Source organism: Palaemon carinicauda, chromosome 30 (genome assembly GCF_036898095.1).
Source record: "Palaemon carinicauda isolate YSFRI2023 chromosome 30, ASM3689809v2, whole genome shotgun sequence".
Taxonomy (NCBI): Eukaryota; Metazoa; Arthropoda; class Malacostraca; order Decapoda; family Palaemonidae; genus Palaemon; species Palaemon carinicauda.
The window spans coordinates 29,878,486-29,900,750 of record NC_090754.1 but is presented as its reverse complement, the minus strand read 5'-3'; the positions used below and the strand labels follow the sequence as shown (position 1 = coordinate 29,900,750).

Genomic DNA, 22,265 nt, shown 5'->3' with positions numbered 1-22,265 from the left:
GGCCATACCTGAATAGGCTTACGCATAAGAGGTAGGCCTCACCCAAAACCAAAGGGTAAAACTTGACAAAGTTTGCGTGACCTATGTATACCCAAAAATAGCCACATCTGAAAAACGTATGTTTGGGAGTGGATTGATTTTGGAAAACATGCAGTAAAATGTTTTACAAAAGCCTATACCTACAAACAGTAAGGGGGACCATTTCGGGGAACACAAACACAATAGGCTAAAAGGCAAAAATCAGAGTTTCTTTCGTATTTTTGTTAAAAGGTAAGGGGATCCCTGTTGGGAAACCAGGTTTTGTAGGAGGGGGAAACAGAGATGACCAGAATTAGCATAACACAGGGAAATTCATGAAAATGAATGTGTGGCTAACCCCCTACCATACATACGAGCTCCTGTTGCTGAATAACCACTAGTTCTATGCAATGTAAAAACACCATACAAACAAAAAAATACATATGCGCTTACCTCCTACCGTACATGCGGCCCCCTGGCCAAAACCCTCTTTCATAACTTTGGATGATCGGAATGCTGGGGGAGAGTAAAATGTCCTTTGCTGATGCACAGTCCTGTTCAAGTGCAGGATTGTCATCAGTTTATCATTTTCATTTCATTTCTCATTTTTCCATCTAGCTATACTTTCATTTCAGCGCTGAATGATCTTATAGGTCCCAGCGCTTGGGCTATGCCCTAAATTCCATAATTCCCTCCATCCTACCATACATACAAACCCCTTAATTAACATACAAGGGAGCCTTTGTATATCAGCAGTCAGTTCCTCATGCATTAATTAAAAATGGACCTAAACTTTCCCCCCTAACCTAACCTACAAGCCCTGACCTTACCTGCATACCTAACGGGGAGGGGGTGTGCTAACTCCCCCCTGCGACAACCCTTACACTGCCGTATTTTAAGTTAGCAGTAATAATACATACTGGTAGCTGCTATCCTACATACACCCCCATACAAGCTGACCCCCTACTCTGCATACAAGGGGCTACAACCATTTGGTGGTCTACACTACTTTACCTATGGACACAGCTAGCCTGTGCTATTACTTGACTACCCAAGAAACAATACTTGTTAATGACACATTGACCCCAGCCTCTGCAGGGTGACATTACTTTTTCAACAATCATTTTTGAAACATCTGTTACTTGTACATTGGTACCTGTCTGGCTTAGGGTACTTCTTACTTTGGAATTACAGAGGGACGCACAATCTTGATAAAGTTTTTCCTACCAAAGTGCTGAAATACGGCAATTTTCAGTTGTCCTCGGCCAGCCCATAAGTTTGCACTTGCCTAATTGATTTCTAAAATAGGATAAATAGAGCATCAATATTGTCCCCAAGGATCTAAATTCCAAATTTGTGACACACTGTTAAGACAAATTGTGGAGAACCTAATGGTAGCCTATGCCATTTGGATGAATTTCTTTCAGGCTCCAAATATCCAGCCCTTCAGTCGCTAAAACAAAAATGGGTCTAATTAGTAATAGAGTGTAAAAGGAACTAGGCCAGCTAGCCTGACCTATTTATAGGCTATCTAAACCTCTTAACCTGAGGGGCTCCTCCGCTCCCCCCCCCCCCAATGATAGGAGACACCTATAATGCCCTACCTTAACATAAGGGACTAGACCCCCTTTGAGGAAGTTGAGCTGGTTGTTGGGTAAGCCAATTCCTTCTAAGCATGAACCCATGTACTCTTCCCGATGCACAACAAGTTTTTTTTTTTTTTTTTTTTTTTTTTTTTTTTTTAATAATAATAACAATAATAATAGCATAATTGACACTCGATAAGTGCAGTTAGTAGATGTGTGAATTCTATTTTTAAGATTGCTCTTAGTGGTTTTTAGAGATGCACGCAGTTCTCTTTGCTTGTATATTTATTAAAACTTTGTGCTATAAAATATACAGCATTATTTATATATATATATATATATATATATATATATATTATATATATATATATATATATATATATATATATATATATATATATATATATATATATAAATAATATACGCTAATTATATCTATTTATTTCATTCTCAGTTGTGAAGTTTTCATCGATGGCACAATTAGGATCATTCATAAGCAATCCCTTAAAAGGGACAAGCTTATGGGGTCTTTTCCATGTTTTATTGAAATCCATGGGTGGCATAATCATCCCCTTGATTCTCCAGATGCTCTTAATCAACTGAGAGTAACATCAAGTACCCGAGATACATTCGAGAGATACTTTGAGCAAGGTAAGATACTTCTTGAAATGCAGTCAAACTTAGTGTAATGTTCTTATATTAACCTGTTTCAAAGTTTTTGTAAAAAGAATTTTACTATAATAATTATCTAGTGGAATTAAATTCAGCTAGAAAACCTGTGTCACAAATTATAATATTGTATGTAAAATTTCACATGGTAATTTTATATTGATTATACTGAACAAGTAACGTTAACTCTGCTGATAATGCCCCTATAGCGAATGTGTAGGCCTTTATAGAAATGTAGAAATTATAGTCTTCTTTTGTTTATTGATGTATAATGTTATCCCATAATTCATGTCCTTTTTTTCAGAAATTCTCACTACCGGCACACATGCAACAAATTAAGTATATACTGTACTTCCTAATATATATATATATGCTTAAGGCTGATATCACAATTTTGAGGGCTGCCCTTTTTCAAAATGTGTAGTGTCGATATATATATGAAAGTAAATTAACTGCCTTTTACCATCTTAAACTGCAAATGGCATAACTAATGATTGATTTACATAATAAGCTACTTCAAAAAGATTTGCCTTGCATGCATTCATAAATTTTTTTGCATTTAATTTTGGTTTGTTCCTTAACTGAATACAAACCACGCTATTTACATGGGGGTAATTACTTCGGCGCAGCCGATGACGAGCCATAAAGTTTTAACGAGGGTTTCCTACCCCACCGCTAGTTAGCGGGAGGGGAGGGGTAGCTTGCTACCCCTCCACCCTCACACACACCGGTGATTCGGCCACTTTACTTTTGGCTCGGAGAGACGACAGACCTGTCAGCGCTCTCCTCTCTTTTGACTGCCATAATTTTTTGTTTGCTTTTTTTTACAGTGTTTGTGTGTGAAGTTGGCCTCTATTATCATCATGCGCACTTGCCCTGGTCTTCCCGGCCGCCCTTGTGGAACCTTTATGTCGGCCGTGGAGACGGATCCACACTCCTTATGCCCTCAGTGTAGGGGCCAATGATGTGATAGTGCTAATTTGTGTATTGAATGTAGGGAGTGGTCTACCTCCCAGTGGGAGAGGTTTGCCCGGCGACGTAAGAAGAAGGCTAAACGGGATCGTTCTCCTCCCAAAAGTTCTCGGGGGAGAGAAAATCCTAGGTCGTCTTCTCCCGCCGCCCATTCCTCCTCCGAAGCTCCCGCTCGGGCGGCCTCTTCCGAGAGGCCGGCGAACGGTAGCGTAGACTGTAATGTTGATATTGATGACCGATCCCATGGTAAGGGAGAGGCCGCTGCCTGCCATAGCGAGGCGGCTGCCCCTCCCCCCTCGGAGGAGGTAGTTATGTCTAACAAGGATCTTTTTCAGCTTTGGGCTTCCTTGGGGCTACAGGGTTCGCCCTCCAAGGCAGCCCTGTTTGACATGGTCAAACGGGGTGCGGCCGCCGAACAATCGTCAACTACAGCGGAAATAGATCCTCTGTCTGTGATTGATGTAGTTGTTTCGGAAACATCCCATGGATCTGTCCAAACACCTGCTGTGGCTGAGGTAGCTGAAGGCTCTGTCTCTCCCTCCGAACACACTTCGAGGGAGGAGCTGAGTCTTACGGTCTCTCCTTCCACTGAGATTCCCTCTCGAGGGAGTTCTCTGGTAGAGACGCCTCTTCGGAGGCCCTTTGATGGTCAGCTTGCTGATCCCACGGCCCCTCGTGGGCGTATAAGGCGGAAGGCTCGCCCTCCCCTTCGCCGTAGAGGTCTTCCTTCTCCCTTTAAGAAGGTTAGGAGGCGCCTCTTTGGCTCGTCGTCCCCACAATCCTCTGCGGAGGAGACGACTCACCGCTCTCCTGCCCTAGACCTCTCCAGGGATCATTCGCGTTCCCCTTTGGAGGATGGTCGTCCTTCGGGACAAGGGTCTCCTCAACCATCTACGTCAAAGGCTGCTGATGCGCTTTACGCGCCCCCTGAGTCTGCCACTGCCCAGTCTCCAGGCCCTTCGGGGTCTCAGGGACTTGAGCGCAAAACTGCGCCTCTCGTCTCTAAGCGTAAGGCTCTGCCTGCGCCCGTTGCTGTTGTTCCTGATGTTGCTGACAAAGCGCTTCGGCGCTCACCTGTAGGCGTTCGCGCCTCTGATCCTGTTACGAGCAAGGGTTCCCCTGCGCGCCCACGCCCATCGACAACTGTTCCTGATGCAGCGCTCAAAGGCGCCCGCGCGCCCACCTTTACCAACGCTGCCACGCCCCCCAGTTCCTGTTACATCGCGCGCAATTCCAAAGATGCCTGAGTCAGCGCACAGGGGCCCACATGCTCCTACGGACTCGCTGCGCCCTATGGGGGAAAAATGCAGCGCGCGTTCACCCCCTGTTCCTGTATCACCGCGCGCCATATAGGTGGAAAGCACGACGCTCGATCGCCCCCAGTTCCTGTCACTTCACGCGCGGTCCAAAAGGTTCCAGAGTCGGCGCACAGGCGCCCACAGGTTCCTACGGACTCGCCGCTCCCGACGGGGGAAGATCACGTCGCGCGACGCGCGATTCCATCTTCAACGCGCTCTCCATCGCGCGCTGTAAAGGAAGTTTGCGATGCGCTTTCACGCGCGGTTATTGTTCCAGCTTCCGAGCGTTCCCCAACGCAATCGCGTGGCGCGCTGACTCAACACGTGGTTCCGGGGATGGCTAAGTTAGCGCACAGGCGCTCACAGCCTCCTCTAGAATCGCGCGAGTCTGCTGCCGACAATATCGCGCGCGACGCCCATCTGTCACGCCCAGTCCCAGCTACGCGCCCTGTGCCTGTGTTCAAGGCGACTGTGAGCGTTCCTCATGCCTTTCGCAACCCGCGGCCTCCGAAACAACCTGTTCCGGATATGCGCTATGCGCGCCAACAATCGCCAGCGCAGTTAACGACCTCGCAAGCGAATAGGGCAATCCCTCCTGTCCGTCGCCCGCAGGTCTCTCGGGATTCTGCTATTGTGCTATCGCCTTCGCGGCGAGTTCTCCCAGACACGCGCACAGGCACCCCTGTCATATCGCGCCCTTCCGGCTTCCACCAGGTCGCTGCGCGCCCGCGCGTTCGGGCGGTTCCTGATCGTCGTACACCGACTCCTTCACCATCACGCTCTCGCGGCCTTATTCCGGCCCGCTCTCCAAGACATGACCGCGCCATTGATTCATATGCGCGCCATCGCTTTGCGGCCGCCCCCGCCCATGCGGGTGCGCGCGCGATTTTCCAGCATCACCCGCCCACGCGGGTGCGCGCGCGATTGGGTTCGCGCTCGCGATATTCCAGCTTCGCGTTACGCTAACGCGCGTGACCCTGTGCCGGGCCCAGTTCACGAGCCCCAGCGCGACCTCCGGCAGGCGGATTCTTCCTTGTCTCGCTCCCCCCTCCGTAAGCGCAGACCAGCGCGCTCGCCAGAGGGGGGGCACTCCCCGGAAAGGTCTAGGGATTCTTCTTTTTCAGCCCAGAAGGCGAACCCTCGTTTGTTAACTCCTCCTAGGGATCCATCGGTCCCCTTCCCTCCAGAGGGAGTGTCTACCAGCGCCGCTGTCAGTCAACAGCCGTGGTTTGATACCCTTCTCAGAGCTCTTGTACGGGCTATGAAGCCAGCCGCCTCTGACTCGGGTCGCAAACCAGTGGCAGTTTCCTCCACCCTGAAGAGAAAGAGAGGAGTCTCTCCCGTGGATCTTCCTTTGAGACCAAGGCTATCTCCTCGCAGATCCTTAGGCAAGGTTCCTACTCCTCCTCAGGCCTTCCCGCCTTCCCCTGCGGAGGAGGAATACCCCTCCTCAGGGGAATCGGTCAGAGAGGATGTCTTCCCCATAGCACCAATGGAAGAAGTTCATCCCCCTCCCGAGAGGTCTCCTCGTCTTGAGGTGGAGAAGGATCTACCACCTTCGCTTTTGGAGTCCTGTATCCCTCCGAGGAGGGAATCTAAGGACTCTAAGACTATTCCTAAATCGTCGGCCAGGATCAGACAGGAGCAGCCTAGGGCGGTCGAGGATACCCACGCGTCCCCCCAGGAAGAGCCCTTGGGGTCAGGAGACTTCGCTGCAAGTCCATCGGGAGGCGAGCGCCAAGAATCGGAACATGCATTCTGGCAAGTTCTGTCTCTCATGAGGAGTCTAAACGGGATCCCAGATCCTGAGGTCCCTCCTCGTGATGGGCACGACACAGTCCTGGATCGTATCTTTGGCTCTTATAGGCCCTCCAGGGCCAGTGCAGCTTTGCCCTGGTCTCAGGGGATGAAGAGTGCCAGAGAGAAGATCGAGGGACAACTTGCTGAGCTTGCCTCCTCAAGCAGGTCGAGTGCCGGGTATAAGCTCCTCCCTCCTCCTCGAGTCCGTCAGAGGAGGTATTTTGAGATCCTTGAGGAGCCTTCTTTCCTGCACCACTCTGTGGAAGCCCTAACTGGGGGAGTCCCTCTTGAGAGAGACTCCAACAGGCACGTGTCCTTCTCGGCCACTGAGATCCAGAGTCATGAGAAGGTCATCAAGTGTGCCATGCAGGCCACTTCATGGCTAAACTTCTGGCTGGGTTCTCTGGGCATTCTGGTGCGGTCCGAGGATCTGTCCAAGGAAAGCACCAGGAAAGCGCTGGTGACCTTCCTCCTCTCGGGCACTCGGACCATCGAGTTCCTGTCCCACCAGGTTACCAGCTTGTGTGCCAACACGATCCTCAAGCGTCGGGACGCAGTGGCGGAGAGGTTTCATCAGAAGGTCCCCAGCGCCGAAGCTAGTAGGCTCAGACACTCTTCTGTCCTCAGCAAGAGTCTGTTCGAGCCTAAGGACGTGGAGCATACTGCCGAGAGGTGGAGGCAGTCCAATCAGGATTCCCTCATCCATAGAGCCCTGACATCAAGGCCCTACAAGCCTCCGGCAGTACAGCAGCCTCGCCCTGCCAAGGACACGAAGAAGACAACCGTTACAGCGAAGCCCAAGGTGTCTAAGCCCTTTCCTGCCAGGGGCAGAAGGGGCAAGAAGTCCTCCAGGGGGAGCAAGAACCCTAGAGGTACCGGCCGAGGCCGGAAACGCTAGGGGTGGCAATCCCCCTGCATGTCCACCAGTGGGGGGATGCCTTCAGAGTTGCGCAGCAAGGTGGCAGCAACTCGGGCGGATGCCTGGACGATCTCGGTGATCTCTCAAGGGTATCGCGTCCCGTTCACGGCATCTCTACCTCCCCTGACAGCGGATCCAGTGTCGCTGAGCTCTCTTGCCATGGGGTCGGCAAAAGGGCAGGCCCTTCGGGCCGAAGTCCAGACCATGTTGGAGAAGAACGCGCTTCAGGAGGTCGTGGACGGGTCCCCAGGCTTCTACAGTCGACTCTTTCTTGTGAAAAAGGCGTCTGGAGGCCAGTCATCGATCTCTCGATACTGAACGGGTTTGTCAAACAGACACCGTTCAGCATGGAGACGGCAGACACGGTCAGGCTTGCAGTGAGACCGCGGGATTTCATGTGCACTCTGGATCTGAAGGACACGTACTTCCAGATCCCAATCCATCCGTCTTCAAGGAAGTACCTAAGATTTTGCCTAGATCACAAGATCTACCAGTTCAAGGTGTTGTGTTTCGGTCTCTCCACTGCACCTCAGGTGTTCACCAGAGTCTTCACCATCATCTCTTCGTGGGCACACAGGACCGGCATCCGTCTCCTTCGTTACCTGGACGACTGGCTGGTCCTGGCAGACTCGGAGGTATCCCTTCTCCACCACCGAGACAAGCTCCTCGAGGTTTGCCGGGATCTGGGGATCGTGGTAAACCTCGAAAAGTCTTCCCTGCAGCCCTCTCAGAGACTGGTTTATCTAGGTATGATCATAGACACCAATCTCCACAAAGCCTTCCCATCAGACAAAAGGATTTCAAGGCTGAGGAAGGTCGCGAGACCTTTCCTCACTCGAGAAGAACTCCCAGCCCAATCGTGGCTTCGTCTCCTCGGTCACCTTTCCTCTCTAACCCGCCTCGTTCCCAGCAGTCGCCTCAGGATGAGATCCCTTCAGTGGTGACTGAAGTCCCGGTGGAGTCAAGGTCTCGACTCCCCGGACATCTTGATCCCTATGGGATCGGCGGAACGGTCGGACCTGGAGTGGTGGGTGGCAGAAGAGAATCTACGAAAGGGAGTGGATCTTCTCGTCTCCCCCCCGGATTTGATGTTGTTTTCGGACGCGTCAAACAAGAGGTGGGGGGCCCACGTGCTGAACCACAGGGCCTTCGGCCTGTGGTCAAAATCAGAAAAGTACCTTCACATAAACCTGCTGGAGATGAAGGCGGTCTTTCTGGGCCTTCAAAAGTTCCACCAAGTCCTGGCGGGTCACTCCGTAGTGGTGATGAGCGACAACACCACGGTGGTGGCTTACATCAAGAAGCAGGGAGGTACCTTTTTGGAACTGCTGTCCCATCTTGCAGTAGAGATCCTGAGATGGTCCAAGGCCCACTCGATATCACTTACAGCTTGCTTCATTCCAGGCAAGAGGAATGTGCTCGCCGACAGTCTGAGCCGAACGACGCAGATAGTGAGTACCGAGTGGTCTTTGGATCCTCTGATAGCCAACAAAGTCCTGACTTTGTGGGGTTCCCCGACTGTGGATCTGTTTTCGACGGCGTTGAACACCAAGCTTCCGCTGTACTGCTCCCCAGTCCCGGACCCCAAGGCTTTCTGGCAGGATGCCTTCCAACAACGGTGGGACAACGTCGACGTGTACGCCTTTCCCCCGTTCTGTCTGATGAGGAGGGTCCTCAACAAGACCAGAACATCGGTCAATCTCTCGATGACTTTGATAGCTCCGCTGTGGCATCACGCGGAGTGGTTTCTGGACCTTCTGCTGCTCCTCACGGAGATTTTCGAGGGAACTCCCTCCATGTCACGAGCTACTCAAACAACCACACTCCAACATCTTCCACAAAGCCGTAGCTTCGCTTCGACTTCACGCCTGGAGACTATCCAGCATCTCCTCAAAGAGAGAGGCTTTTCGCAACAAGTTGCGGAAATGATGTCTGGTCACCTGCGCCGGTCATCCGCAGGAGTCTACCAGGCGAAGTGGCGAGTTTTCTGTGGTTGGTGTTGTGGAAGGGGTATCTCTCCCCTCGATGCCACTCTACCAGCAATAGCGGAGTTCCTTGTGTATCTGCGGGAAGAAATGCGCCTTTCAGTCTTGGCAGTGAAAGGCTATCGCTCAGCCTTAAGTCTTGCCTTCAGGCTCAAAGGAATGGACATTTCCTCATCGCTGGAACTGTCCCTGCTCATACGAAGTTATGAACTTACCTGCCCTCAGTCGGAAGTGAGACCTCCTCCTTGGAACGTGGTTCAAGTCCTCAGGTCTCTTAAGAGACCTCCCTACGAACCATTACGCTAGGCTTCGGATCGCCACCTTACCTGGAAGACGGTGTTCCTGCTAGCTTTGGCCTCGGCCAAGCGAGTTGGCGAACTACCTGGTCTCTCATACGACGTCGCCCATTCAAGGGGATGGGGGGAGGTGACGTTCAGCTTCGTCCCTGAGTTTGTTGCCAAGACTCAGAACCTGGGAGTGCAGGACCCTAGGTTCGACTCTTTCCAGGTCTCGAGTCTTCGTTCCGTAACAAATGACCCAGATCATCTCCTACTGTACCCAGTTAGGAGTCTGAGGTTGTATCTGAAGAGAACAGCTGCAGTCCGGCCCCAGGTGCGAGCCTTGTTTGTTAGCACCGGGCCAACGAAGAAGAGGGTCACCAAGAACACCATCTCGGCCTGGATCCGTAAGGTAATCCACCTGGCCTTGAGTTCTGACCCTCCCCCGTCACGACGCCCTAGGGCGCACGATGTCAGGGGCGTAGCTGCGTCCCTGGCCTTCAAGAAGAACTTTTCCGTGACGCAGGTCCTGCAAGCCGGGGTCTGGAAGCGTCAGACAACCTTCACGGCCCACTACCTGCAAGACGTGACCCACAGGAGGCTCGATACGTTTTCTATCGGCCCTGTGGTGGCTGCACAACAGCTGGTCTAACCTCAGGCTCCTAATTGGACAAGTAGCAGAGGGTTGAGGGCATTGTTACCCAGTTTTAGTCTGTGTGAATGAAAAAATCTGTCTGGCCCTTTTCTTTTCTTCATCCTCTCCTCCCTTGGAGAAAAACAGCATCCTGGTTCTTTGCACAGCTGACCTCGAACCTCTGCAGGTAAGCCATGCTTCCTTGTGTTCATAGTATTAGCCTTTAATACTGTCATGTCCCCATACCCTGACGAGGTGGTATTGGGTTGTCCTAGCCTAGATTTCCTTATTAAGGACTCCAGGTCAACTTCCTAGGACGTGTCACTGCTCACCTTCACACACAGCTTACGTAGGCCGCAGCAGTCCTTGACTGCCTGCGAGGTGCAGGGTTCCCGATCCTGGAGTTGCCTTAATGAACTCAGGTTCGGGGACCCCGGGCAAGCCAAAGCCAGTATGGCAGGGGACTTACCTCCCTTCCTAAGGGTTGAGTCACCCCATGTAAATAGCGTGGTTTGTATTCAGTTAAGGAACAAATGACAAATTCGTAGATAATTTGTATTTTTCCTAACGATACAAACCTAGCTATTTACAGTTATGTGCCCGCCAGCCCTGTCCCCCAAGATAAGTCCTACCTCTAAGTATAGTGGCCGAATCACCGGTGTGTGTGAGAGTGGAGGGGTAGCAAGCTAACCCCCCCTCCCCCCCCGCTAACTAGCGGTGGGGTAGGAAACCCTCGTTAAAACTTTATGGCTCGTCATCGGCTGCGCCGAAGTAATTACCCCCATGTAAATAGCTACGTTTGTATCGTTAGGAAAAATACAAATTATCTACGAATTTGTTATATTACTGCCGAATAGACAACTAAAAGATGTTATTAATAAACAATAAAATTTTCAATATTAAACTTAGCCGGTGATTATATAAGCTGCAACTCTGTTGCTCGACAGAAAACTCTACGTAAAAAATCCGCCAGCGATCGCTATGCAGGTAGGGGGTGTACTTCAACAGCGCCATCTGTCGTGCAGGTACTCAGTACTCAATGTAAACACAGAACTCAATTTTCTCTCTGTCGGGCTACCGGCAAGACCTACTAATTCGCTGTTACTAACTGGATTTGTTTTCACAACTATTTGGTGAAGTACACTATTCTAGTTTTGAGCTTTCGCTATGCAGGTGTTTTATCTTCATCTCAAAACTTGAACTCGTTTTGTATAGATTTAATTATGGTGACAAAGAGAGTATGGACTCTCTTTCACTTTTAAATGGCCGACCCTTCCCTTAGACGGAAGTGTGTTTAGGTTTTTAGTAATTTTTCTTATCACGTTATAGATCTATATATTTTATATCTCTCCGCCTTTATTAGGCCTCTTCGATTAACTTTCCATTTATTATAAACATATAAAAATAAATTTTAATGTTTTGTTTATATGCGACCTTTCCTGATAGTAGGCGGTCCTAACTTGGAACCGAAGTTAATCAACGTTGAGCCCGTTATATCGTATTTAGCCTTTAAAGAATTTAAAACTGTTTAAATGTAATGTTTTATGAAAGAATTTCTTTGATAGTCTTCGTTCTGTTTTCAAAGATGAACTAACGTTTAGTTTTTTAGGCTACGCAGTTGTTGACGTTCAGGACGTTCAACATGCGCTCTATCGTTACGATAGAGAGAGAGTGTATCACGGTTTCACTTTGCAGTAAGAGTAAATCGATTCTGACGTTTTGTTCATTCTTTCTTAGCTTAAATGTTTTAAATTCTAATTTAAAGGAACTTTTTATTTGGAAAACCTTTCAGTTTTTTCCTTTAGTCAAATAACATGTTTTTTTGACGATATATAATTGGGCTCTTCTCTTAGGTGCGAAATCAAGAGAGAAAGAGAGAGAGAGATAGAGACGGAGGGAGAGAGAGGAGAGAAAACGTTCCGTTCAAGCGGGTAACGTTGTTCTCGTGTTACTCTCGTCCCTAGTCTCTGTACGGGGAGGAAGGTAAAACGTTTTTAGGTTTTTATTCTCGTCCCCAGGCTATGTGCGGTGAGAGATTGAAAACGTAGTTTACATGAACTAGTGTTTAGTCTCTTTCCCAGCCACTGAATTTTTTATCTTAATATATGTTTTCTGTTTTTTGCTGGTATTAATGAGCTGCATTATACGACTGATTTCGCAATTACTACCTTTTAATGAAGGGTAGAATTGCGTGTTTCAGGTAGAAATCAGTAAAAGTTTTGATTTCAGTGAAATAAGTGCAAAACAGAAAATCGATAAAGTGATATGCGCAAAGTGTTACAGTGTTGCGTCCGAGGGTTCGTCTGTTCGTGCCTGTCGTTCACCTAGTCCGGGACCTCTTGCAAGCTCCCAAGCCCAGGGGAGAAGTAATGTCGAACGACTTATGGGTTCGAGAGGCCTTGATCAACGAACAGACGTTTCCCTCCGTGGTTTCGGGCGTATCTTCCCAAGATCGCCCCACCCACACAAAGACGAGAGAGCCCATTTATTCCTCGTCTGCGGAAGAGGTTTCTCGTAAGAAACCATGGACCAAGGTCTCGCGGCTTATTAAGCGCAAGTCGGTCCCTTCCGCGCAAGTCCAACGGCCCAGTTGTAGCCACTGGGTCGGGTCAGTTCGGACTCGCTGCAGTCTTCCGACGACTGCTCACCCCCTAAGAGAGGCAAAGCGGTACCGCATCAGGCAGTCACACCGTCTGTTGCCGCACCTGCTCCTGTAGACCCTAAATGGTCTTTGCTGCAGACCATGCAGTCTCAGTTAACGTCATTGATGCAGGACTTTCGTGCGGAGAAGGTTGAGACTGCACCAACCTCTAGCCTACAACCAACCACGGTTGTGCGTCCTGTGGACGCTGAGGCGACCTTCTGCCGCACTCCAGCTGAGAGAGTCCCGCCACCCATGCGTTCCAGTGTACCCTGCCAGCCGCATGTTGACGTTCAGCGACGCACGGAACCTTCCGTTGACGTTCGCGAGGTACAACAACAGTCTAAGTTGTTTTGTTTTGACGCGGTGCGTCAACCTCCGCATTCTAGAGTTGTTTTGACTGCTCAGTCTAGACAGTCAAAGCAGTCTCGAGTGGACGCTGTACGTCCTCACGCACCTGTTGTGGTTGACAGTTCAGTTGTTGACAGTTCACAGACTGTCAAGCAGTTACATGACGTTGCGTTCTGGTCTGCTACTAATGCACCAGTGAGAGACTCAGCTTTTATCGGACAAGGTTCCTGTAGATGAGGAAGTTGCTGTTCTCCCTCCTACTGATATTCCCTTGAGGACTGTCAGATGGAGAGGAGCCTTAAGCTGCTTAGCCTCCTATGGACTTTAATTAAATCATGATGATTTTTTTAAGGATCTTCGTCCGGATCTTGTAACTGCTGCTCCTCGTTCGCCTAAACGTCAGAACTTACACTAGGCCTAGCTACTTCGAAGCCGTTGTTTTAAAGCTAGTGCTCTCTCGCTCTCCTAGAGAGCGTTACGTTGGCTAGGCGACTGGTTTTTTCACCAGGAGGAGTTTGGGGGATACAGCCTTTGATTTCCCTTCTTTTAAACTGGCTTATAGAGCGAGAGTCTGATATGACACGAGAGAAGTTCTCGGCTTGGGAGTTCATGCCTCTGCCCAGATAGACTTCTCAATTCTGGTAGACTCTCCCTGGCGCCTAGCCAGGAGACGCTCCAAGTTGTTTACAGGTCAACTTCTCAGCTTTTGTCGAGCCTTTGAAGTTTTGCTGTACTATTATGTCACACATAACAAGGCTTTCAGGGATGGTAAACGGTTCCGCCTCAGTCGCTAACCCCGTCTGTTGCCACACCTGCTCCCGTAGACCCTAAATGGGCTTTGCTGCAAGACATGCAGTCCAAGCTTGCGTCCTTGATAGAGGACTTAAATGCGGAGAAGAACCTTCTGGCCAACAACCTTCCAACCGGTCGGTTGTGCGCCCTGTTGACGCTGAGGTAACCTACTCGCGTCTGCCAGTTGAGGTGGTTCCTCCTTCTGGCCAACAACCTTCCAACCGGTCGGTTGTGCGCCCTGTTGACGCTGAGGTAACCTACTCGCGTCTGCCAGTTGAGGTGGTTCCTCCACCGATGCGACCCAGTGTGGGTTGCCAGCCGCACGTTGACGTTAAGCGACGCTCGGAAGTGGTTGTTGACGTTCAGGACGTTCAACAACCAGTAGAGGTGACTTGTTGTGACGCAGTGCGTCAACCTCAGCAACCCGGTAGGGTGTTGACTGCACAACCCAGACGGTCTAGACAGTTTCGGGTTGACGCTGTACTTCCTCGCGCACCCATGGTTGTTGACAGTTCACAGACTGTGCAGCAGTTCCATGATATTGCGTCCGGCTCCGTCACGCATCCACCAGTGCGACGGGATTCAGCGAGTCAGAGGTTGCCCACTCCGTTGCCGTTTTCTCATCAGTTTCGGATGAGGAACCCTCTGATGAGGACGTTGCTGAACAAGACGATCAGCCCCCAGCCCTGCTATCCATCCAGAAGATGCTGAAGAAGGAACGCTGCTCAGTCAGGCTGTGGATGAGTCTGGTAGGGACGCTGTCATCCGTGGATCAATTTGTGTCACTAGGAAGACTACACCTCCGTCCTCTTCTATACCATCTAGCTTTTCACTGGAAAAGGACAAGACGCTAGAAGCGGTCTCGATCCCGGTTTCCGAAAAGATAAAGTCTTGTCTGACTTGGTGAAAGGACTATATCAACCTAAGAGAGGGTCTTCCCCTGACTGTTCAGACTCCCAACCACGTTCTCTTCTCGGACGCATCGGACGTAGGCTGGGGTGCGACATTAGACGGGCGGGAATGCTCGGGATTATGGAACTCTAGTCAAAGGACAATGCATTTCAACTGCAAGGAGCTACTGGCAGTACGTCTGGCCTGGAAAAGCTTCAGGTCTCTCCTTCAAGGCAAAGTGGTGGAGGTGAACTCGGACAACACCACGGCTTTGGCGTACATCTCCAAGCAAGGAGGGACCTACTCTCTGACGTTGTACGAGATCGCAAGGGACCTCCTCACCTGGTCAAAAGGTCTAGACATATCACTAGTAACGAGGTTCATCCAAGGCAACTTGAATGTCATGGCAGATTGTCTCAGTCGGAAGGGACAAATAATTCCAACATAATGGACCCTCCACAAGGATGTATGCAAGAGACTTTGGGCCACCTGAGGCCAGCCAACCATAGATCTCTTCGCAACCTCGATGACCAAGAGGCTCCCAATATTTTGCTCACCAATCCCGGACCCAGTAGCAGTTCATATAGATGCCTTTCTCCTAGATTGGTCACATCTAGATCTATATGCATTCCCTCCGTTCAAGATTGTCAACAAGGTACTACAGAAGTTCGCCTCTCACGAAGGGACAAGGTTGACGCTAGTTGCTTCCCTCTGGCCCGCGAGAGAATGGTTCACCGAGGTACTTCGATGGCTAGTAGACGTTCCCAGAACACTTCCCCTAAGGGTGGACCTTCTACGTCAGCCACACGTAAAGAAGGTACACCAAGGCCTCCACGCTCTTCGTCTGACTGCCTTCAGACTATCGAAAGACTCTCGAGAACTAGAGGTTTTTCGAAGGAGGCAGCCAGAGCGATTGCTAGAGAAAGGAGAACATCCACCCTTAGAGTCTACCAATCGAAGTGGGAAATCTTCCGAAACTGGTGCAAGTCAGTATCCGTTTCATCGACCAGTACCTCTGTAACTCAAATAGCTGACTTCCTCTTATATCTGAGGAAAGAACGATCTCTTTCAGCTCCTACTATCAAGGGTTACAGAAGCATGTTGGCATCAGTCTTCCGTCACAGAGGCTTAGATCTTTCCAACAATAAAGATCTACAGGACCTCCTTAAGTCTTTTGAGACCACGAAGGAGCGTCGTTTGGTTACACCTGGTTGGAATTTAGACGTGGTACTAAGATTCCTTATGTCAGACAGGTTCGAACCGCTACAATCAGCCTCCCTGAAAGATCTCACCTTAAAGACTCTTTTCCTGGTATGCTTAGCCACAGCTAAAAGAGTCAGTGAGATTCATGCCTTCAGCAAGAACATCGGATTCTCATCCGAAATGGCTACATGTTCTACAACTTGGTTTTCTAGCCAAAAACGAGCTGCCTTCTCGGCCTTGGCCAATATCGTTCGATATTCCAAACTTATCATATGGTTGGAAATGAACTAGAAAGAGTCTTATGCCCTGTAAGAGCTCTTAAGTTCTATTTAAAACGAACTAAACCTTTACGAGGCCCGTCTGAAGCTTTATGGTGTTCAGTTAAGAAACCATCTTTGCCTATGTCAAAGAATGCTTTATCCTATTTTATCAGACTGTTAATACGAGAAGCTCATTCCCATCTGAATGAGGAAGACCAAGCTTTGCTGAAGGTAAGGACACACGAAGTTAGAGCTGTCGCAACTTCCGTGGCCTTTAAACAAAATAGATCTCTGCAAAGTATAATCGACGCAACCTATTGGAAAAGCAAGTCAGTGTTCGCGTCTTTTTTATCTTAAGAATGTCCAGTCTCTTTACGAGAACTGCTACACTCTGGGACCATTCGTAGCAACGAGTGCAGTAGTGGGTGAGGGCTCAACCACTACAATTCCCTAATTCCATAACCTTTTTAATCTTTCTCTTGAAATGTTTTATTATTGTTTTTGGGTTGTCCGGAAGGCTAAGAAGCCTTTCGCATCCTACTTGATTTGGCGGGTGGTCAAAGTCATTTCTTGAGAAGCGCCTAGATTAGAGGTTTTGATGAGGTCCTGTTGTATGGGTTGCAACCCTTGATACTTCAGCTCCTAGGGGTCGCTCAGCATCCTAAGAGGATCGCGAGGCTCCGTAAGGAAGACGTACTTAAAAAGGCAGAGTAATTGTTTAAGTCAACTTCCTTACCAGGTACTTATTTATTTTATGTTTGTTATTTTGAATAACTGCTAAAATGAAATACAAAATACTTAGCTCATAATAATGTAAACAATTATTGCTGGTCTCTACCCACCCCCCTGGGTGTGATTCAGCTTATATAATCACCGGCTAAGTTTAATATTGAAAAATGTTATTTTTATAATAAAATAAATTTTTGAATATACTTACCCGGTGATTATATATTAAAGGACCCTCCCTTCCTCCCCAATAGAGACCCAGTGGACCGAGGAGAAAATTGAGTTCTGTGTTTACATTGAGTACTGAGTACCTGCACGACAGATGGCGCTGTTGAAGTACACCCCCTACCTGCATAGCGATCGCTGGCGGATTTTTTACGTAGAGTTTTCTGTCGAGCAACAGAGTTGCAGCTTATATAATCACCGGGTAAGTATATTCAAAAATTTATTTTATTATAAAAATAACATTTCATTGACTCAGTACTATGATTGAAATGTAAGTACTTCAATAATATTCATGCTTGGGGGCCTCAAAATGTGATTTCCTTGATCACCGGATCAGTGATTGCAGTGTATACTAGGACAATGCAGTAATGATGTTACTGTAGTTAATATTATTTTTAAATTATAATCTTAGCCAAGTTTTGTCTCTTTCAAAGGTGGCGGTGAATGCAGTAGATATTTTAAGCACTGAGATCTTGATATGAAAATATGTATATGTATTATAACCTCTATAGTAAGGTTTATTTTTGTGTTGGAATGCGATTCTCAGCTAACACTAGAATATTTACAGGTATGTCAACGGCGATGGCTCACAGACACCATCTTATGAAATTAGATTTGGTTGATGATTTGAGAGGACAAGCAAACAAATCTGTCAATCCATCTCTTAAATCTGTGGAATACATGCGCACCCAATGGTTAAAAGAACATGGTGGATTGAACACGTTGTCTATATTTAATGCTATCCACAAGTATGCAGCTGATAACCCAGAAGCACAGATTAAAGTTGAGCACAACGATGAACGATTCTGTGTGGTTTTGGTAACTCCCTTCATGAAGAGGGTTCATGAACATCTAAGAGAAGCCTCAGAAGTTGTTTTTGTAGATGCCACAGGATCTGTAGACCAACTGAACACAGCTATCATACCTTTTATTTGTGCAGGACCAGCTGGTGCTGTTCCTTTGGCTGTGTTGTTCACATCATGTCAAGATCAAGTAACATTGACCAGAGGTTTGTAGTTTACATGAATGATTTTATTCTTTATTTTACTTTAGCGTATGTTAACTTTTTCAGAGGCAGGTTGGAAAAATTTTTATGACTAAATAGCATGGTTTCAAATACAAAGTCTATGCTCACTCACGAGACCCTGGGAATGGATTTTCGGGGGAGACACTTATAACTTAATGTATTGCATATGGATCTGCTCCATACTCTCATCCTAATACTGCACTCCACTCTAACTACTGCAGGTATTCTACCACTTGATTTCTACCTTCACTCAGAACTCGCCTAACCTCTTGAAAAGTCTTTTCTAATTGTTGACTTTGCTTTGATGGTATGGAAGTTCAGTACATACAATATATATTTTCCAAAGCAAAATTTTATTTTGTATTCCTTTTTAAGAGTGATACTAATTTCCTGGTGCCAGGCCCAGTCACCTCCAAGAATTTTGTTAGTCTACTTTTTTCCTTAATCTTCTTTGGTGAACTAGATTAATGAAGTATTTGCATAATGTTTTACACATATACAGTACAATGTGTAAATGCATTTAGCAAGATGTTTGTGCCCAACTAGGCCATTGTATATTACAGATAATGCAAATATGATGATTTAATTCAAATTCTTTGTTAACATCCATACCAGTAACAATATTTTCTATAAATTATATTTATTGTTGTTTTGTGCTTGGCAGGCTTTGGTATGATTAAGGAGGTGCTAGGTGAATGTGCTTTCTATGGCAGAGGAGCTCCACAGTCATTCATGACTGACAGCTGTGAAGCTGAAAGAAAGAGTCTAGCTGCAACTTGGCCGTCGGCAAACCGTTTCCTATGTATTTTCCGCCTGCTTCAGCAGGTATGGCGTTGGCTATTGGATTCTAAACATAGAATTCAAAAGGATAATCGTCAAGACCTTATGGCTGCCATGAAAAGTCTTGTTTATGCTAGTTCAAAAGCAGAGTTTAATAAGGTGTGGCAGTCTCTCCAATCCTGTTCTCTCATGGCTACATATCCTATTTTCAAAAGGTAATGTGAAATAGTCCAATTTTAGAAGCCATTCAGTGCACTATTGCTTCAGCTCTCTGTCCCTATAAATGTCATTTTTTTTATAGTTCATTAAAGTGTAAAGTCAGTCACCATTATTTATAATTCAACAAGTTGGTATGAAATCCAAGGTCTTTGATCCTTTTAGGTGAAGAGTTGAACCGAATTGAAAAGAAAATTGATTCTATCACTAAGTTTACTTTTCAAATTGAAATGTTGTATGTCCTGCTGTTTAATTCACCATTTTAATTTCCTTTTGGCATATCTAAATCTTGTTTGTTCCGTAACCGAAATACAAACCACGCTATTTACAAAGGGTATTACTTTTAGCGTAGCTGAAATGGCGAGCCATTAGAATTTAACGAGGGTGTATTACCCCGTGCTAGTTAGCGGGGGGTTAGGGGAGTGGTAGCTAGCTACCCCTCCTCCCCCTCACACACAGGTGAATACTCACTTTAACTTTTGGCTCGGACTGTGACAGACGTCTCTGTCTTGGTCCTCGCTTGGCAGCCATTGTCTGTTTTGTCTTTACTTAATCGCTTACTTTTCATTTACTCAATATATATGTAAACATGTTTTCATGTTTGTATATATATTTGAGTATAGAAATAAGTAAGTTTCCTTTTCAGATGTGTGTGTGTGTAGTGTACGATATCTACGTGGAGGCCTCGGCAGTTAGGCCACCACGGCGTATTTTATGGGTGGCGATCGAGTTTGACTTATGTCTTTCTCTCTCTCTCTCTCTTGAGGTCGTTCCCCCTTTTACTACGTGTTACTACGCCCTTGTAGCCTAGCTTCCTTTCCGTGTGGGGGGTTGCTACGCCGTACGTTTGTATCAATTAGTTATGAATCTAATTGTAGTTGTTTTTTGTTTTTCAGTTGTAGTACGATTCCTTTCGGGGTTTTCGTTCTTTCTTTAGTGTTCATTCATTTTTAAATTACATAATTACATAGTTACATAATTATAATTGTTATAATTCTGTTTTGGTTACAGCTCTCCTTCCGCGAGTGTAAGTGGTTGTGAGGGCACGTGCCTGTTGTGTAATTCTTGTTCCTTTCCCTCGGGATTCCTCTTCGGAGCCTTCCCGGGGGAATGAATGTGTATGTACTAATATTATTTGTTTTATTTTTTTTTTTTTTTTTACAGTTACCGATCTAGTTCGTTTCTGTAATATAGCAACGGTGTGAGCTGTCTGGTGGAGTCCTGGGGATTCGGCTGTTGCTGCCTCCCCCCTTGTATTTTCGTCAGGGGCGTGTCTCCTTCTACTGGTAGTACTCCCGTGTCGACGGACAGCTCTCCAGTTCATTTTAGAACAGTCAGGAGGCTTGCCTCCTTTGGCAGATAAATTCCTTCCGAGGGAAGTTTTTCCTGTCCAGGCTTGAGTTTTTCCCCTTTTGGGGGGTTCTTCTCTTGCCCTTTTTTTCGTGCGACTATGCTCTTGGTGCTGAGCGGTCGCACCTGCAGTTTCGCTCAAGGGGCTGGGCAACTGCAGGAGCTCCTCTTCGGAGGATTGCTCCTTTTAGGTCACTGGCTGACCAGTCTCTTCCACAAAGTGTTTCTCTTTCGTTCGCAAGAGAGTACACTCATAGAGACTCCTCTTCGGAGGTTTCTTCTGTTGCTGTTGGCCTCCCTCGCCGTAAGGCCCACCGTCCGCCTCGTCGTAAGGGCCTCTCATCTCCCTATAAGGGTGCTTGAGGCGCCTTTTGGATCTCCGTTTGCAGCCTACAACTCCTTTTTCTCGATCTTCCGCCTTGGTGCAGATGGACAGCAGTCTGATCTCGTCTTCCGACGGACAGCGGTCTTCCGACGGACATCAGTCTCCCGGCGTACAACGATCCCTTCGGGGCAAAGGGTTGCCCCCACGGGGGTTCTTCCCTTGTGTGTCAGGGTTTCCCTGCGCGCCCTTCTGCTCATCAGCGCTCTCCTGTTCGTCAGCGCTTTCAAGATGATCTTCCCTGCGGTTCCTGTTGGTTCCTGTTACGCGCCCTGTGCGCCCACGTTCGCCCTCGCGATCTAGAACTTCGGTTCAGGTCGGGGTCAAGGACTCTTCTTCTTTGCGCAGGCTTCCACGCGTAGCCTTCTGCTCGTCAGCGATCATCAGCTCGTCAGCGATCATCAGCTCGCCAGCGATCATCAGCTCGTCAGCGATCATCAGCCCGCCAGCGATCATCAGCTCGCCAGCGATCTCCGGATCGCCCACGTGTGTTACAGCCGGCACGCCAACGTTCTCCAACACTTCTGAAGGAACATGGTTCGCCAGCTACTAGCTCACCTGCGCATGCTGATCGCCATCGCGCGACCCTCAACTGCGGATGCTGATCGCCATCGCGCGACCCTCAACTACGGATGCTGATCGCCATCGCACAACCCTCAACTGCGGGTGCTGATCGCCATCGCGCGACCCTCAACTGCGGATGCTGATCGCCATCGCGCGACCCTCAACTGCGGATGCTGATCGCCATCGCGCGACCCTCACCTGCGGATGCTGATCGCCATCGCGCAACCCTCAACTGCGGATGCTGATCGCCATCGCACGACCCTCAACTGCGGATGCTGATCGCCATCGCGCGACCGCACACCTGCGGATGCTGATCACCATCGCTCAACCCTGCGCATGCTGATCACCATCGCGCGACCCTCAACTGCGTATGCTGTTCGCCATCACGCGATCGCCCACCTGCAGATGCTGTTCGCCATCGCGCGACCGCCAACCTGCTCATGCTGATCGCCATTGCGCGACCCTGGCATGCTGATCACCATCACGCGACCCTGCGCATACTGATCACCATCGCGCGACCCTGCGCATGCTGATCACTGCGCGATCGCTCACCTTCGCATACTGCTCGCCATCGCACGATCGCTCACCTGCGCATACTGCTCGACCATCGCGTTGGCATATCACAACGCGCCATCGCCAACCTGCGTGTTAGCGCTCACCAGCTCACCACCGATCGCTTGTTGATCCATATCGCCAGC

General features: G+C 48.3%; 2 protein-coding genes across 2 annotated transcripts in view; one reads left to right on the top strand and one right to left on the bottom strand.

Annotated features, from left to right (window-relative positions):
• Positions 1–22,265, bottom strand: part of LOC137623699 (2-hydroxy-3-oxopropionate reductase-like) — a 107,959-nt gene that overhangs the window by 44,925 nt on the left and 40,769 nt on the right. The gene's annotated exons all lie outside the window — the stretch shown is intronic.
• LOC137622967 (uncharacterized) overlaps positions 1–22,265 on the top strand; it is a 36,455-nt gene that overhangs the window by 438 nt on the left and 13,752 nt on the right. The window contains exons 2-4 of the mRNA XM_068353568.1: positions 2,059–2,255; positions 17,817–18,257; positions 18,940–19,270. Of these exons, the coding sequence (XP_068209669.1) occupies positions 2,059–2,255; positions 17,817–18,257; positions 18,940–19,270 (969 nt within the window). The remainder of the gene's footprint in view (positions 1–2,058; positions 2,256–17,816; positions 18,258–18,939; positions 19,271–22,265) is intronic.